Source organism: Leopardus geoffroyi, chromosome A1 (genome assembly GCF_018350155.1).
Source record: "Leopardus geoffroyi isolate Oge1 chromosome A1, O.geoffroyi_Oge1_pat1.0, whole genome shotgun sequence".
Taxonomy (NCBI): domain Eukaryota; kingdom Metazoa; phylum Chordata; class Mammalia; order Carnivora; family Felidae; genus Leopardus; species Leopardus geoffroyi.
Window position 1 is genome coordinate 169,025,552 of NC_059326.1, and position 17,902 is coordinate 169,043,453.

Consider the following 17,902-nt stretch of genomic DNA (forward strand, 5'->3'; position numbering starts at 1 on the left):
AATTTTTTAAAATCTATATTTAAATGTTTGCCTTAAAACAAACAAACAAACTAACAAAAAACCCCACCTATTACATTGAATGATTATTCCCATCCTTTTGGCCAGGGTGTGGATGAAGCTTTTTTATTTCCACTGTTTCTGATGACTAAATTCACAAGTTGGATCTACATTACATTGTCTATTGCTTGGAAATAGGTTGTAATATTAGTGAGTTGTTTTGTATCTGTTAAAGGCAGAATTATCAAAACAAATTGAAAAGTGAAAATATTGCATTAAAATATAACTCCTCTTCACTCATGTGGAAGAAAGCACTCCTTTTACTTGCATTTTGAATATGGGGAAGATCTATACGGATAGCATAAGATCCTTTTGCGGTATTCTTAGAAGTATTTTCCTTAGATGGGCTTTCTTTCTGGGGAACTGAACACAAATCAAAGTGAAATATTCACTTACATCACACTAATTACTCTTACTTACCTGCTTGAGATCTAATTTTAAATGTCTCCCTATATCCCTATAAAGCTCTTTGAAAGGATAACTTTAGAAAGAAATGTACAGCCATCCCAGAGAGATTTGGCAGGGATTGGTTTGCATAATAAATAATGACCATCTGCACCCCGTGGCAACCTACCAAGAAGTGCAATTAGTCCCCTGCAGCCCAGGCAGACTGTGGTTAGTTGTCTTCAGCAGGTGAACAAAGGAGAGATTGCTTATTTGGTACTTTGTTCACTTCATATAAAATAGCTACTTTTGTGAGGCCAGAGTAATTCTAAGATTTAGGTCTTAACATTTTAAAGCTATAATTAGGTTTTATTTCCAGTTATTTTTATAGTTCATGCCTAGTATTATACCTATTCATGTGCAAAGATGGAGGATTTATAAGGACAGTATTTTCACGAAAGTGGGAAATACTCTAATGGCTTAATTTTTTTATTGCTTTTGAAAAAATTACTTTGAATCTTGTAGAACAACTGGTACAGAGTCACTATGGGAAAATGGATGGAATATGTGTCATATTTATCTGGTGGAAATTAGTGGTCTGAAGACTGAAGTATGAGTCTCTCCTTTTAGGTTATAAATTACATAGAGATTAGACAAAATTGATTCATAATTTTGCCAGCTATTTATATAAAGCCATTTTACTTGATGACAACTTGAAAGTTTTATTGTAATATTTTTTGATGCCAAAATTGTGAATGTGCAAAACGTAAAGCTTTAAATTAGATCGGGGGGCCTGAGTGGCTCAATCGGTTAAGTGTCCGACTTTGGCAGGTCATGATCTCACGGTTTGTGGGTTCGTGCCCCACGTCAGGCTCTGTGCTGACAACTCAGAGCCTGGAGCCTGCTTTGGATTCTGTGTCTCTCTCTCTCTTTGCTTCTTCCCCACTCACGCCCTGTCTCTGTCTCTCAAAAATGAGTAAACATTAAAAAAAATAATAAAAATAAATAAATTAGATTGTAATCTAGTAAAACCAGTGAGTGAAGAGCAATCCAGAATTGATTTAGACAGCGCTTGTTGGCTGAAAACAAACTATATCAACCGTCAGTCAAATCTTTTTAAGACTAGAACTTGAATCTTGAAATAGAATGTATGACCCATTGTGTTTCAGTTAATTAAAACTGAATTAATTGCAGTTAATTAATTGCATGATAGTCAATCTCTGAACTTGAGTCAAATGCATTGTTTCAATTATTCTAATTTGGGAGGCAGTGGAGTACCATGCAATTTTTTAGATAGGACACAGCCTTTGGAATCAGAAAATGTAGGTTCAAACACGGTTTCTGTCCTTTGCCGCCTCAGTGACCCCTCTCTCAGAACCTCAGAGTGTCTCAATTGCCCTAATATCCCCCTAATAGTTCACTGATTCAGTGGAAAGATTCCTATAACTTAATCTAAAGTTATACTCAAGTCTAATATTTATCACAGATATGTACAAGAAAGAAGGGAACATCAGAGGAGAGATTGAATACAGGCTTTCCTGCCCTATTGATGCAGGAATTGTATGGGCATGTCTTTGTTTCCACCTACAAACTGCAACGATATTTGTGATATGTCATTGCTCAAGAAATCCTCTTTGAGTCTTAGAGTCCAGAGTTTTTAAAGGTGGCTAGCTTGATCGCACACCTGCAGTGAGACCAACCGTGGTGAGGACCCAAAAGCAGTCACCAAGTACACAGCATGACTCTTCATGTTTGCTTTAAACATGCTGACAATGTGTTCATCAGCGAGGAAGAAAATTCTTTTTAGGTTTATTATTGACCACATCCTTTTAGTATTGCTTTATCTGAGAATGTCTGTATTTTCCCTTCATTCTTAAAAGATAGTTTTGCCATATTTGGTGGCAGTTGACAGTTCTTTTTTCCAACATTTGAAAAATACTGTGCCACTTCCTTCTGAACTTCATAGTTTTAGAGGAGAAAAGTATGCCATTCAAACTGGTGGTCCCCTGTAGGAAATGTCTTAACTTGCTAGCTGCTTTCAAGACTTGTTAATTTTCAAAAGTTTAATTATGATATGTCTTAGCTTGAATTTCTTTGAGTTTATCCTAGATAAGTTTCTCTCGGCTGCTTCAATTTAGGTTTGCGTCTTTTACCAAATTTGGAAAGTTTTCAGAGATTGTTTCTTTGAACGGTCTCTCAATACCACTCTTTCTCCTCTCCTTTTGGAACTCTAGTGACACAAATGTTGGATCTTCTGTAATTATCCCACAGATCCCTGAGGCTCTGTTAATTTTTTTCCAACCTGTTTGTTTTTGTTTACATTGGCTCAATTAATCTGCCCTCAAGTTCAGGAATTGTATTGTTTTTTTTCACTTCACTATTGAGCCCACTCAAGTGAGTTTCTTTTTGTCACTTTTTAATATTATATTTTCCATTTATTTCCCTTTCGTAACTTCTGTTTCTGTTGCTGAGATTGAGTCCACTTGTTTCAAGAGAATTTATGATTAGTTATGGCTGCTTTACAATCCTTATCAAAATTACAGCATCTGATCTGTTTACATGTTGGTGTTAGTTAACTGTCTTTTCTCATTCAGGTTGCAATATCTTATATATTGGTATGATGGATGATTTTTTTGTGCCCTGGGCATTTCATCTATTTTGTGAGGAGGCTCTGGGTCCTACTTAAATCTTTTATTTTGACAGGCAGTCACATGGGCAAGGTTTAGCATGTAGGTCCTGGCCTACTCCTATGGACTGTGGTTTCGAGGCTGGTTGAAACTTCAGAGTCTGTGGGATATTATTTTGGTTTGCTGGTTTATCTGGTTCCCACTTGCTCCTCCAGGGCTGTGTGGGGATGGAAAGAGCCTATGTAGGTTGGGCTGCCAGGTGTTGCACTGTGGGAACAAGAAGTGTTGGACACATGAACTGTTCGGTGCTTGCCTGGCAGTGGTCCCTGCATGTGGGGAATACAGTGCACTTTATGGGCTGGATGTTTGTGGGATTCTCTCTGTCAGTGTTCTTAGCAGCCCGTGTCTGGGCAGGAAATAGAAATCTTAGGTCTGTCAGGACAAAGAGGCTTCCCAGGCCAGACTACTTTTTGTGGTGGTTATTTTCCTGGCAAGTACAGCCCAGTTCCCTTGGTATTTCTTGGTGGGGTAGAACATACAACACTCCATAGTTTTGACTCTTTCCAGGTTTAGCTGCTTGTTTTGCTGGAGTCCATCTTGCTAGTGCTCCTGGGTCACCCCAGTATTCTTTCACAAAGTGGGGCAGCCTTAGGACCATAGGAAAACAGCATTTTTTTTGTGGCAACTTACTGTTGCTCTCAATCCATCTATCTGCCTGTGGTGGGGAGTTTACCTGGTATTGGGAAGGCCTGCCATTTGATCTAATTAAACCTTTACCTGGACTGCCTTCTGTTGCTAAGCTGAGAGTTAAGCCTCCTCCTGTTGTGTAGATGGAACTTAAGATGCCCTGGTGCTATGCTGTTCCCCTGTCCCTGGGATCCCAAAGCAGTTCACTCCCCCTCACCATCTTTCAGAATTCTTTCGCTGCCCCTCACTTTATCTCTGTGGTTTATAGTTTCACTTAGTGAAAAGGAGCCGGGAAAGTTGTATTTACACCAGTTTGTTCAGTGGCTATATCATGTTAATTTCCACTTTTGAAAATGCTGTATAATATAGATTATATATTGGTACAGTAGGACAAATGCTCACATTAAAAAAAAATTTAATGGGTTACACAATAAAAAAAGTTGAGACTCCTGGTCATAAGATGAAGTGAATAGTAGATTGTTTGCCATTTGAAACACCATGGTTTGGTTAGAAAGTATATTTCTAGGTTTTCATCCAACCCTGTCCCCCTTGAAGATTTCTTTTCTTTTACCATAATGGTGTATTTACTCTCTAAAATATTCCCACTTCTTTCTATGCTTTTGCTGCACTTATTTTCTCATTTTAATGTATCCGAATAATATGCATGCTCAAGGTTATCTCAAATTCTACCTCTTTTGTGAAGCTTTTTATGACATCTTTAGCAAAATAGGGCTTCTTTTTCCTCTCTTTATCATCTGTGATATTTGACATTTTAAATAACATTTTGAACAGTGTACTCAAAGTTTATCTCTATTTCTTTCTTTATTTCTCTTTCTTTCTTTCTTTCTTTCTTTCTTTCTTTCTTTCTTTCTTTCTTTCTTTCTTTCTTTCTTTCTTTCGAAATGTGCTTTCCTAGAGAAGCAGTGCCAGCAGTGACATTTGGTAATGTATAAAATGTGTGGATCTTAACCATCATTTAAAAGGGTCTAATGGAATATACACATGTGCACAGGGAGATCTATCTTAAAATTCCAGGACTATATTCCTCCCCAGCCTCGCACCTTTCCCCTCCGATGGAGATGTACATCGAGTCCCATAATAGTGGTGGCTTGGGACCCATGGCAGAGACTCCCACATGGTATACTGGGAGAAAATTTGTTGGGGGTGAAATAGAAAAACAAACCCTTTAGGTTGAGGAGAGTCTGGAGAGAAGAAGGCTAGAATTGGTAGATGATGACAATCATCAACCATAGGTAATAGAAACATGGGTATTTCTGCCCAACCTCTATATTCTACTCATGTACAGATATATATACCCTATTGTCTGATTGTTCCACCCAAAACAGTTTTAAGTTAATCTTTTTTTTTTTCCTTTGAAGAACCCTGGGGAGTAGCATAGGGCTTTTTTTCCCTCCACAAACACTACATATGACTTCTGACCACCTAAAGCAAGAGCTTTTTATGGTTTTCTTTATTTAGTAGCTTGTAAAATGTTAAGGGAAGGTTACTTTGAGGAATTATGGAAACCTTTCCATCTGTTCAGTGAAGCCCTTTAACCATCGTCTTTATATTGACCACATGTACCTCAGTGTTCAAGCTCTAGACTATTCATACTTCTCGCTCAGACTCTTGACTTTCAATATCTTATATTGAAGCCCTTGAGACTAAGGACTACTATTTAATTTATCTTCCGAACTCATGTATCTTTGAATTTCTAGCATAACTTAGTATATGTATAAAATAGGATAGATTTGGAGCTAGAATCTGAGCTTTCTCTCAGCTTCCATTCTTTGCCTAGCATACTATTTCTCTGTTTTGGCTTTCTGTTAGTAAGTTGGCATAGCATGTTTTTTTCCAGACTGTTTGTGTCTTCTTGTTGTATTACATAGTGCCACACAGTGAGTCCTGGAAAAATCTTTCCTAAGGGTCTCTTTAAGTAGAGTGAGCTCATTTATATAAATTATGAGCTAGCCCAGACCTCTTGACTGCTGTCTTCAGGAGTCCTGCTTTGTTCCAAAAGAGTATATTTATGTTTTATTGTCTTATTGCTATGGTAGTGGCAGGCTAGCTTTGAACAGTGTCCCAGGTGTGCATTTCTAGTTTTCACTCTTGAGTTCACCATTTACTTTCAATCCCCTTCAGGAAAGGAACAGAAAACAAAATGAATCTTAAGTTAGTTAATTTTATTTACAATTCTGGGGCTAGAATGGATGAAGTTTAAAGTCTGTACCTATAATGAATCTATTAAATAAACTTTCAAGTTTATATTACACCAATATAAACTGAGTTAAGTATACTTTGTGTATGATAATATTAATTCTGATATGTTTCATTGTCTGAAAGACTGATATGTAAGGATTCAATCTAATACAGGCAACTGATTTGGAAATTACCCAATGACTTCACTGTGAATTCTAACCTCATTGTGTTTCAGAAAATTCTTTCCCTGTAATTCACTTTGTGAAACTTTTTTACAATATTCTTTACATTTCAGCATCTCCTTCTACCTTTTATCTATATTTACTAGTTAATTTCTGAAAGCCAGAAGTTTCTCTGAGTGGTAGGAAACAAGGCTTGACTTAGGGGTGCCTGGGTAGCTCAGTTGGTTAAGCAGCCAACTTCAGTTTAGGTCGTAATCTCACGGTTCACCAGTTCAAGCTTCGTGTTGGGCTCTGTGTTGACAGCTCAGAGCCTGGAGCCTGCTTCAGATTCTGTGTCTCCTCCCTCTGTCTCTGCCCCTCCCCTGCTCACACTCTGTCCCTCTCTCAAAAATGAAAGAAACATAAAAAAAAAAAAAAAAAAAAAAAAAAAGAAAAGAAACAAGAAGGCTTGACTTAGCGAACAGAATTTTAATGGTATTCTGTTCTCAAGTATGGCGCTAACATTGGATTAACTGTTAAGGGACTTTCTAATATCTTTTGCTCTATTTAAACTTTCTTCTTTTCACTCTGAAATTTTTGTGTAAAACATGATAAATAACCCTGGATATTTGACTTCATTTCTTTAGAGCTAATTTTGAGTAAAAATACTCATATTTTCTTAAGTAATCACCACTTTTCCTAAAATTATGACTTGTAAAGATTTATCACATTCACAGATAAAAAAAAATTGGCTTTTCATATACTTCAAGATATTATAAAATTACATCATACCTAACAAAACAGAATTAATGAAAGTATTCAGTTTAATTTGCAAATTTCACTTTATAGACAACTTTTAAGTGTCTTGAGTATTTAAATAATTCAGTGTTTAAAAAGGCATTACCCTTGAAAGATGTTTAATGAAGCACTGAAATTGTTTTCTAACAGTATTTGACATTATAATTTTTTTACTTCATATATGATAAGACTTAAATCATCTATTTGGAAATAGATAACAGGTGCCTTCTGATAGAGTTTTTTGAAAAAAAAAATTGAAAGTTATTTTATGCTAGTAGTATTAAGCTTAAAGAATATGGATACTGTGGATATTAATGCTAGAATATGTTGAGGTATCTGCTTCTTCCACCTGATGAAATAACTCCTTTCTCAGTAATGAGATGAATTCTAGATGCATATTATGGCAGAAATCCCACAACTAGAGATAGTAGGCACACAGGTATATACTTCAAAATAGTACATAGTAGGTTCAGGATGAGGCCAGTAAAAACAATACTCACACTAAATATTAACCAACATTAGATAGAAAACTCAAATGTTAATATCTATAAACTATATTTGTTAAGCTTACCTGTGTCATCTAATAATTGTTCAGCCTGCCTAAGTGTAAAATCAGAATTGCTAATATTTTTTCTTTGACTCATGCATTATTTAAAAATGTGTTATTTGATTTCCAAAAATTTGGAAAAATTCTGTTAACTTTGTTACTGATTTCTCCTTAAGTTTTGTTGACAGAGGACATAACTTGTATGAACTCATTTCTTTTACATTCATTAAGGTTTGTTTAATGATCCAGGTTTATGATGGGATTTAGTTTGGTGTATTTTCTTTGTGCACTTGCAAAGAAGGTTTTATTCTGCTGTTGAGTGGAGTTTGTTATAAATGTCAATTTGATCCACTTGGTTGATGGTGTTATTCAGTTATTTTACATCCTTGCTGATTTTCTCTCTACCACTATTTATTACTGAGGGAGGAGTTTTGAAATCTCCAGCTATAATTGTGAAATTATTCTTGCAGTTCTGTCCATTTCCTTCATTTTGAGGGATCAGTGGTTGAAACATAGACTTTTAGGATAATTATGTTTTCTTGTTGAATTGACACTTTCAATTTTCCTGATTTTCCTCTATCCATGGCAATTTTCTTTGCTTTATAGTTACTTTGTCTGGTATTACTATAGGTATTCTAGCTTTCTTATGATTTATATTTGCATTTTATATCTATTTCTATCCTTTTGAGATACCTGTATCATTAAAGTTATAGTGATCTTCTTTAGGTAGCATATAGTTGACTCCTTTTTAAGATTCTTTTTAAAATCTGTCTTTTAAATGGTGTATTTAGACAATTTATGTTTGTCATTATTGATTATGTTTGGATTTAGGGCTTCTGTTTTATATTTTGTTCTTTTTGTTTGTTTGTTTGTTTCACTTTTTCCCTTACCTTCCCTTTTGAGTTATTTGAACAGTTTTTACTATCCCATTAAATTTTTCTCTTGTAGTTTTGATTATGTAGCTTTGTACTTTTATTCTTTTTTTAAGTGGTTGCTCAAAAACATTTAACTTTTCACAGTTTACAAAGAATCAATACGCTAACATTTCAAGTGGAATGCAGAAACTTTATCACAGTATGGATCTGTATACCTTTTCCTCTTTGGTGTACTTTTCATATGTATTACATCTGAGTCAAAAGTCATCAGAAAATGTTATAACTTTCCTCTCTGTTTGTCGAGCACATTTTAAAGAGTGCAAGAGAAGAAAATTCTGTTACATTGACTTAGGTTTTTACCATTTTTGTTTTTCTTCCTTTATGCCTTCTGGCTAAAGAACTTCCTCCAGTGTGTGTGTGCTCTGTTTTTTGCTTTTTAGCCTGTTGGCTGCTGCTTTCAAAATCAACATATGAATTTAAGGTAAAGGTAGTCCAGAAGGTCTGAATTTTGGGTGCTTTCTTAACCTAAATTTAACTTTTCTTAATCTAACTTGACTTTTGGTCTTTTTTTCATGTCAATTTAGCCACTCAGTGCTTAACTATTTCACTAGCTCTTCAGGCTTCAATCCAACTTTTTCAGTGGTTGAGGGGAGAGTTGGGTGATCCATGTATTTTACCATTATTTGAAATGAAAAAGCTCTCAACCAATCAGTTTTGCAACTTTAAAATAATAACTCTTCTGCCTGCCAGACAACATTCTTTAGATAGTATATTTTTGATAGTATCTGTAAAGGGGAAATTAACCCAAAAGTACTGTTCAAATGGAAAGTAGCATTTTTGAAATAATTGCTTTTTTACATTTCTCATTAAAAAAAAAATCAGCTTCATGGAAATAGTTTACATGCAACAAAATTCACGGGTTTTAAATGTATTCAATGAAATATCAGTAAATTGATTATTTTCATAAACTTCCAGAATTCCTTTTTCTTGGCAATCTTCCACAACCTTTGCCTTAGGCAACCACTGCTCTGATTTATAGCATTATAGATTTGCCCGTTTCTAACAATTTATATAAGTGGACTCTTTATTTATGCCATGTATATAAAGTATATTTGGCCTTATTAGCTTGGCAAAATGTTGTGCAAATGCTCTGTTGGATGCATTTGTAGTAAATTGTTGCTGAATAGTAACTAATTGCCTGATTATACCAAAATTTGTTTATCCATTCTCCTTTTGATGTGACACTGCCAAATTGTCTTCCAAAATGGCTATTCCATTCCAAATCCTTAACTAACAATGTATGAGTCAGTATTCCAGTTGTTCCGCATCCTCACATCTTCTGATACTGTTAATCTTTTGAATTTTAGTCTTCTAAGTGGGTGTGAAGTGGCATCTTAATGTGGTTTGTAGCTTTATGTCCCTGACACATAATGTCATTTTGATGAACTTACTATTTGTGCATCTTCTTTTGATTTTTTTTACCCAATTTTTTTTTAGAAGTTTTTAATTTAAATTCCAGTTGGTTACATACAGTGTAATATTAGTTTCAGGTGTACAATATAGTGGTTAAATACTTCCATACAACAAGCAGTGCTCCTCATAACAATTGTACTCCTTGATCCCTATCACCTGTTTCACCCGTCCCACCATCTTCCTCCCCTCTGGTAACCATTAGTTTTGTTCTCTATAATTAAGAGTCTGTTTCTTGGTTTGCCTCCCTCTCTCCCTGCCCTCCCTTGGTCATTTGTTTTGTTTCTTAAATTCCACATGAGTGAAGTCATATGGTGTTTGTCTTTCCGACTTAATTTTGCTTAGCATAATACTCTCTAGTTCCATCCACATCATTGCAAATGGCAAGAGTTCATTCTTTTTTGTGGCTGAATAATACTCTAGTGTGTGTGCGCATGAGCGTGTGTGTATCGCATCTTCTTTATCCATGCATCAGTCCATGGAGACTTGGGCTGTTTCCATAATTTGGCTATTATAGATTTTTATCCAGTTTCTTAAAATTGGGTTTTTCTTAACTTGTTACTGAGGTATGAATTCTCTATATATTCTACAAAAAAAATTATTTGTTAGATGTAATGCAAAAATTCTCCCAGATTGTAGTTTGCCTTTTTATTTTTCAAATAATGGCCTTGGGAAGAATTTTTATAATTTTGTTGATAATTTTTTGTTTTATAGTTTTGTTTGAAATTTTGATGAATTTTATAGTTCATGCTTTTGTGCCCTAAGAAATTTTGCTTACTGTCTTCGTCATGGAGCTATCCTCCTGTGTATTTTTTCCAGGTCCTTTATAGCTCTAGCTTTATATTTAGATTGAAAGACTATACATGTAAACTGAAAAAAGTCAATGTTCTCTTTGCTGACCTATCAGAGAGTGGTGGTTGTGTTTGTCACATGGTGTTTTGGAAATAGCTGTCCAGAGTATTTTTAAACTAGGGGTAGACATTCACTTCAAGATGTGCGGTGACTTGTTAAAACTCATTCTGTAGGTCATACTACATTTCAGTCTGTACAGTGGGTGAATACTACACTTTAATATTTAATAAAAAAACAAGTTATGAAGAAAATATATCATTCTAGGATTTTCTTTTTTTTTCCTCTTTCTCTCTTCCCCCCATACCTTTTTTTCCTTCCTGCCTCTCCATCATATCTTCCTCTCTTTCCTTCTTTCTTGCTTCATTCCTTGTTGATTTTTCTTTTTAAAAAATTTGGGTGTCTTTTTATCTATGGTATTGTGTAGTTTCCTAGCTGAGATTTGTACATGATAAAGTGTTCCCTAAAGAGGAATTAGTTCTTGAGATTAGATAATAGGGTATTCTTTTATAGTGGCATGTTTGCATTACTAAGCTTGTGTACCCTAGGGATACTGGAATTAATGTTTGTTGCTTTATTATACTACGAGAAAGTACTTGGGAAAGATAAGGGACTACATGCAGTTGCAGAGACAGCTATAACTCATGGCCACTTTACATGTGGAAAAATTAGCTGTTAGTAGTGTAATTTTCTGTAATTTATTGGGAATTGGACATTTTGCATTATATGATAATATTCCCTCATATATTTATGACACAACTGTTGTAAAATGACCAATTGAGGCAGAGCCTAAACTTGATGGTGGGAGGAAAGGGCGTGCTGTGTTCTAGTTACAGGAATACTATCATTTTGAGGGCTGAGATTTGTGATAGAAGTTAGCAATAATGTAGATTTTTAAATTCTATGATGGAGTAACATTTCTTAAATCTGTCTGTGTTATACCCTCTTAAAGTTACAACTTGTTAGTGTGCTATTGATTTAATGGTCTGAATAAAATACTCCTTAGTTCTCTTCGCTACTGCCTCAAATGCATCTTACAGGAAATGTATTCTTGGTTGGGCTAAAAAAACTGTTCTTTTTCTTTGCCCTAGGATAAGAAATGGGTTCTCAATCATGAAGATGTCACGTTGGGAGAACTACTGGGCAAGGTATGTAGTCAGCTGAGCTTACAGTGTCTGTGTACTCTACAGACTTCTTCATTTTCTTCAAAGCTTTTCTTCCATTCCAGCACACAGCAAGGCACATTCTCACAGGAACCTAGAGTAACACTATACCACATCTGTTACAAACACTGTGATGGTCACTGAAATAAAAAGGGGAAAATCTTTGAAAAGTTTAAGGATGATTCTTGGCTTTTTAAAATAGTATATGTATGTTTTTCTCTGGAAGAACTAAAAGCTGTAATGATTTTATTGCAGTGTGGTAAAGCCAAAACTAGTGATCTGAGATTGGAAAAGAAGCTGTGATGTAATAAAAGTTTAAACACTCAGTAGGCTTGTTCCATTTGTTTCTGGTTATACATGATAGTTCAAGAAAAGTGACTTACTGCTCTTGAAGATTTCAGGATTGTGTATAGAATCTCACTATGTGACAACACTAGATACATTATTTCAATCTAATAATTATATGGATAAGACATGTTTCAAGATAAAGATTGATTTTATAGCCAGCTCTGGTAGTGGTCAGAGAAGGTAGCTATATATGATGAAAGTCCCTTTTTTCCAGACTAGTTTGAAGTTTCTTCCAACTCATAGGCCAGATGAAAGTGTATTATGTTTAATAATAATGGCAGGCATTTTAGAATCATTAATCAAATGGGCTATTTGCAAATTTATTAATAGCTTTTTTATGATTGAGTTCTAATGGATAAATATGACTTTGTCAATGAGTTAATTAGTGCTGTTCTGTTTTGAAAGTTTGAATTGAGTATAGGCTTACAGTGCAATGTGAAAAATAGTATAAAATTCAGATGTTTGGAGAAAATGTGATGCATGTATTTGATCAATACTAGACTTAGAGCTCAGCATTTTAAATAAAGAAATAAATGATTATTAATTTTTTAATTCAAATATCAACTGATGAGTTGACAATCCTTATTTTTTTTTTAGCTGTGAATATGTTGAGAAAGTAAATCCCTAGTGAAGTAATCCACTTTGCAGGATTCTTCATATTATTTTAAAATATCCTTTCCAAATGGAAGAGTTAAATTGCTGTTGGAAAGCAGTTTCTATTGACTGCTAATAATTACTTTGTGAGTAAATTCTAAAGAATCTCAAGTCAAAAGCAGTAGCTGATGTGTTTATTTCATTTGTGATGTGTTCATCATTCCTAAGGAAGTATTCCTTCTTTCCATTACTTTAGGTCAGTAAGTCAGTAGCAATAATTGGGCCAAAAATGATTACAAGGAAATTAAATTTTCTTGAAAACACAACTAAAATATTGTAAAATTAAACCATTTACTAAAATAGAATGGGTTGATAAGGACTGCTTTTTGAGTACTAAGCAAAAATATTTTCAGTTAAAGAGAAATATTTCAGTTATGTTTATGTTTAGTTTACTATGTGAAATATGTATGGTATGTTAGGAAAGGATTTTAACCTTTAGCTCCTTACTAGGGCCATTTCAAAGAATAATATTTTTTCAATGACAAGACAGTAGTATGGTGTCAGTTTAAATAACTTTAATCATTTTTAAAAGTTTATTTATTTTGAGAGAGTGAAAAGAGAGAACACGTGTACGTGTGCATGAATGAGGGAGGGCCAGAAGGAGAAGGAGACAGGGAGGGAGGGAGACAGAGAGAGAGATTGAGAGAGAGAGACAGAGAGAGAGAAAGAGAGAGAGAGAAATCTCAAGCAGCCTCCACACAGTCACAATGGAATATTATTCAGCCATGAAAAAAGAATGCAATCTTGCCATTTGCAACAACATGGATGGATCCAAAGGGTATAATGCTAAGCAAAGTAAGTCAGAGAAAGATAAATACCATATGATTACAGTTGTGTGTAGAATTTAAGAAACAAAACACATGAACAAACAAAAAAAGAGGCAAACCAAAAAATACTCTTAACTATAAAGAACAAATAGATCGTTACCAGAGGGCAGTGAATGGGGAGAATGGGTGAAATAGGTGAAGGGGGTTAAGAGTATAGACGTATCATGATGAGCACTGAGTAATATTTGGAATTGCTGAATCACCATATTGTACACCTGAAACTAATATAACACTGTTAACTACACTGGAATTAAAATTTTTAAAGAAAAAAAATGATATGAAACTTTGCTGACAGAAATTGGACGTAAATATATGTACATATATAAAATACTTTATTAAAACATTTTCATAATTTTCAATTTATTAATACATAAAACTTACACACCTTGAACTATTGGTTAAGAGTTACATTGATCTTAAAATGAACTATTGGGACCTCATCAAAATAAAAAGCTTCTGCACAGTGAAGGAAACAATCAGCAAAACTAAAAGGCAACCAGAAGAATAGGAGAAGATATTTGCAAATGACAGGTCAGATAAAGGGTTAGTATCCAAAATCTATAAAGAACTTATCAAACTCAACACCCAAAAAACAAATAATACAGTGAAGAAATGGGCAAAAGACATGACTGGACACTTCTCCAAAGAAGACATCCAGGTGGCACACTGACACATGAAAAAATGCTCAACATCACTCATCATCCAGGAAATACAAATCAAAACCACAATGAGATACCACCTTACACCTCTCAGAATGGCTAACATTAATAACTCAGGCAACAACAGATGTTGGCGAGAATGCGGAGAAAGAGGATCTCTTGGGTGCAGCCACTCTGGAAAACAGTATGGCGGTTCCTCAAAAAATTAAAAATAGAACTACCCTATGACCCAGCAATTGCATGACTAGGTATTTATCCAAGGGATACAGGTATGCTGTTTCAAAGGGACACATGTACCTCAATGTTTATAGCAGCACTATCGACAATAGCCAAAGCATGGAAAGAACCCAAATGTCCATCGATGGATGAATGGATAAAGAAGATGTGGTATATATATACAATGAAGTATTACTTGGCAATCAAAAAGAATGAAATCTTGTCATTTGCAACTAAGTGGATGGAACTAGAGGGTATTAATGCTAAGCAAAATTAGAGAAAGACAAATATATGATTTCACTCATAGAAGGACTTTAAGATACAAAACAGATGAACATAAGGGAAGCAAACATAATATAAAAACAGGGAGGGGGTCAGAACAGAAGAGACTCATAAATAGGGAGAACAAACTGAGGGTTGCTGGAGGGGTTGTGGGAGGGGGGATGGGCTAAATGGGTAAGGGGCGTTAAGAAATCCACTCCTGAAATCATTGTTGCACTATATGCTAACTAATTTGGATGTAAATTGAAAAAAAAAAAAAAAGAGTTACACTGATCTGAGACCTTAAACCCAATAATTAGCAGACCCCTAGTTTAGTTACTTATTGTTCAACAATAGCATTGAAGCTTATTATTATACTTGAATATTAGGATTAGAGTTATGTAAAAAATACATAAGCATACCTAAAAACGTGAGTACTAAGAAATAGCTGTTGGATTAGCTCTATAGCTCATCCTTGTAATATTTTGTTTCATCTTAAAAATTAAAAAAAATGACTTCAAACTTGAAATAACGCACATAAAAGTCAAAATATGTTAGAGACTTAGAACAAAGTTAGGGATTTATACATTTGGTAGAAACCCAACATGGGTGACACTGGCATTTGGATAAGCACTTCCTCTTCCTTGGTACCTTTCAGAGATTGACAGTCTGCTGACGGGTGACAGTCACTAGTGGGCCTGGTTCGATTGCCTCTTACCTATTGCCTTACGCTCTTCAGCTGACATTTGACTCTGTGGATCCATAGCAACAGCCACCTCATGGAATCTTTGCTTTATCTTGAAACATTAATGGTTATCTTCTTAATCTAACAACATTTAGAGGTTGAGGGTAAAGAGAACTAGGAGGCAGGAAACAATGTCTTTCTGATGGTTTCAACTTGAGTTTCTCTTTTTATCCTGTTCCAATTTTTTCCCTGATTTTCCTTTTCAGTTCTCCTCATGCTTCAATCCCCCAAAGGGTAGGTGGGTCGGGTAGTATTTTTAAAGTTGGAGGATTGACAAGAGTAACATTTCCCATCTTTTATTTCTACTTAAAACTCTGAATAAAGCTAAAAGAATACTTTGATTAATTCAAAATGCATCATTTCATGTTTTCCTTGTATTTTGCAGAGATTTATGTGGCAGTCTTACACCCTAAACAGTACATGTATTTGTATTTTCAGGGGAATTTTGGTGAAGTATATAAGGGCATATTAAAGGATAAAACCGCTGTTGCTGTTAAAACATGTAAAGAAGATCTTCCTCAGGAACTGAAAATAAAATTTTTACAAGAAGCCAAGTGAGTTTGCTAAAGTAATATTAAACATGTATTTATAAGTTACTATTACAACATTGAAATATGAAGTTAGGGATTATCTTAAATTATGATTTACTGAAGTAGAACAAGTACTTTCCAAACCCTTGCAAGTAAGCACTTACACAATATAGAAACAAAAAGCTTATTTGTTTTTAGTTGGACTATAGAATGTTTATGCAATCAGGGTCAAAAGAACCAGATGCTAAAAAACAGTGAGTATTCTTCAGTATTGGAATATTGCAGTGTTTTTTGCTTTTATCACATATACATACATTTATATGTATGTATATGTGTATGTATATGTATATGTGTATGTATATGTGTATATGTGTATGTATGTATATGTAAAGACAATATGATTGTCTTTATAATAAAAATATTATTTTAGTCCATATACAAAATACACAATTGATATAAATACATTTAGATATATATAATTATATCTATCCAACCCTCCTTAGATGTTTTCTCTTGATTGTCTTTTCTGAGCTGTTACCTTTCTTTTCGGGAAACTCAGATTTCTTCTTCAACTCCTTGTTGGGCATTTGTTCCAAAATATGTACATTGTTTCTTTTCTAATCTTCTAGGATAATTGTCTTCTCTTTTTTTCTATTAGCTAAAAGTTAATGTTCTAATACCCCTGTATTGTGTGTGGTTAATAGTATTCTGTTAGCAGTAAAACCCACAACACAGTACAAAACAAATGGAAAAATGTTTTGGACAAAATAAGGATGGACTCTCTGAGATGCATGGATATATGGATGGGAAAGAAGGAAGATACATGGGTCCATGTGCTGTAAAGGGAGAAAGGGAAAGTGTGTGTGTGTGTGTGTGTGTGTGTGTGTGTGTGTGTGTGTGTGTCTGTCATGGCGTAGTGTATAAAATTGAGGTTTCTATAAAGTGCTGTAAAAGAACCAAGCTTATGGCAATGAGAGAACTAAGTGCCATAGGATGGAACATTTTCGTGGATGTTTGTTCATTCAGCATCTAGAAGTGAATATTGCTAGCAATGGATTAACCTAGTTGGTGCGCTTGTTAAATATGATCTAGAGAATAAAGATGTAAACTTTTTTAATGTCAGTTACTGGTAGGTTGAAAATAAGGTATGATAAAGGCATGCTATCAGACTTGTATTTCATAGGCTGATTATTTTATAGGTGATATTAAGGTACAAGGTTATATATTACATTATTTTTTTTAAAGCTAGTTTTCTTGCTTTCTAAATTGTGACTGTTGTATTGAGAAATAAAGTATTAAATTTCCTAAAGTGGAAAAATCCATTTTCTAAAGTAGAATTACAAACTTTTATGTAAAAAATGAGAATTGTATCTATGCACATTCCCAAATGTCATTTAATAGATGATAGAACTATATATTTAGATATTTAATATGGAGTACATGCTGGCTATTTTGTGGAGTTTCTTTACTAAGCAGTTTCCAACCTAAGAAATGACACTTTGGATTAGGGTCAAACATTCTAAGACTTCGTTTTTAATTCTTCATAGAAGTTGAAAGCTCAAGGTTAGTGATAGAATATTTTCCTCATCTCTAGAATTTTTTCTACTCTTCTATCTTTTTTCACTTATAAGTCATTATATATTTTCAATCTATGGCATTTTTCTTGCTTTAGTTGGGCTTATACAAAACATATATGAACTGTTTTTTCTTTCTCCCAATAGTGATTTTTTCATTCTCTTAGGAAACTGCATTTTTCAAATATGAGTGAATTTATAACTATGTCAGTAGGGTAATATGGAATAAGATTTGGTAATAGAAATATTCAGGGTAGATGGGCCTTTGAGG

General features: G+C 34.3%; 1 protein-coding gene across 6 annotated transcripts in view; it reads left to right on the plus strand.

The window, feature by feature from the left end:
* The window catches only part of FER (FER tyrosine kinase), a 447,367-nt gene that overhangs the window by 264,820 nt on the left and 164,645 nt on the right, over positions 1-17,902 (plus strand). For all 6 annotated transcript variants that reach the window (XM_045500490.1, XM_045500514.1, XM_045500498.1 and 3 more), the window contains 2 exons: positions 11,746-11,802; positions 15,966-16,081. In XM_045500490.1, the coding sequence (XP_045356446.1) occupies positions 11,746-11,802; positions 15,966-16,081 (173 nt within the window). The remainder of the gene's footprint in view (positions 1-11,745; positions 11,803-15,965; positions 16,082-17,902) is intronic.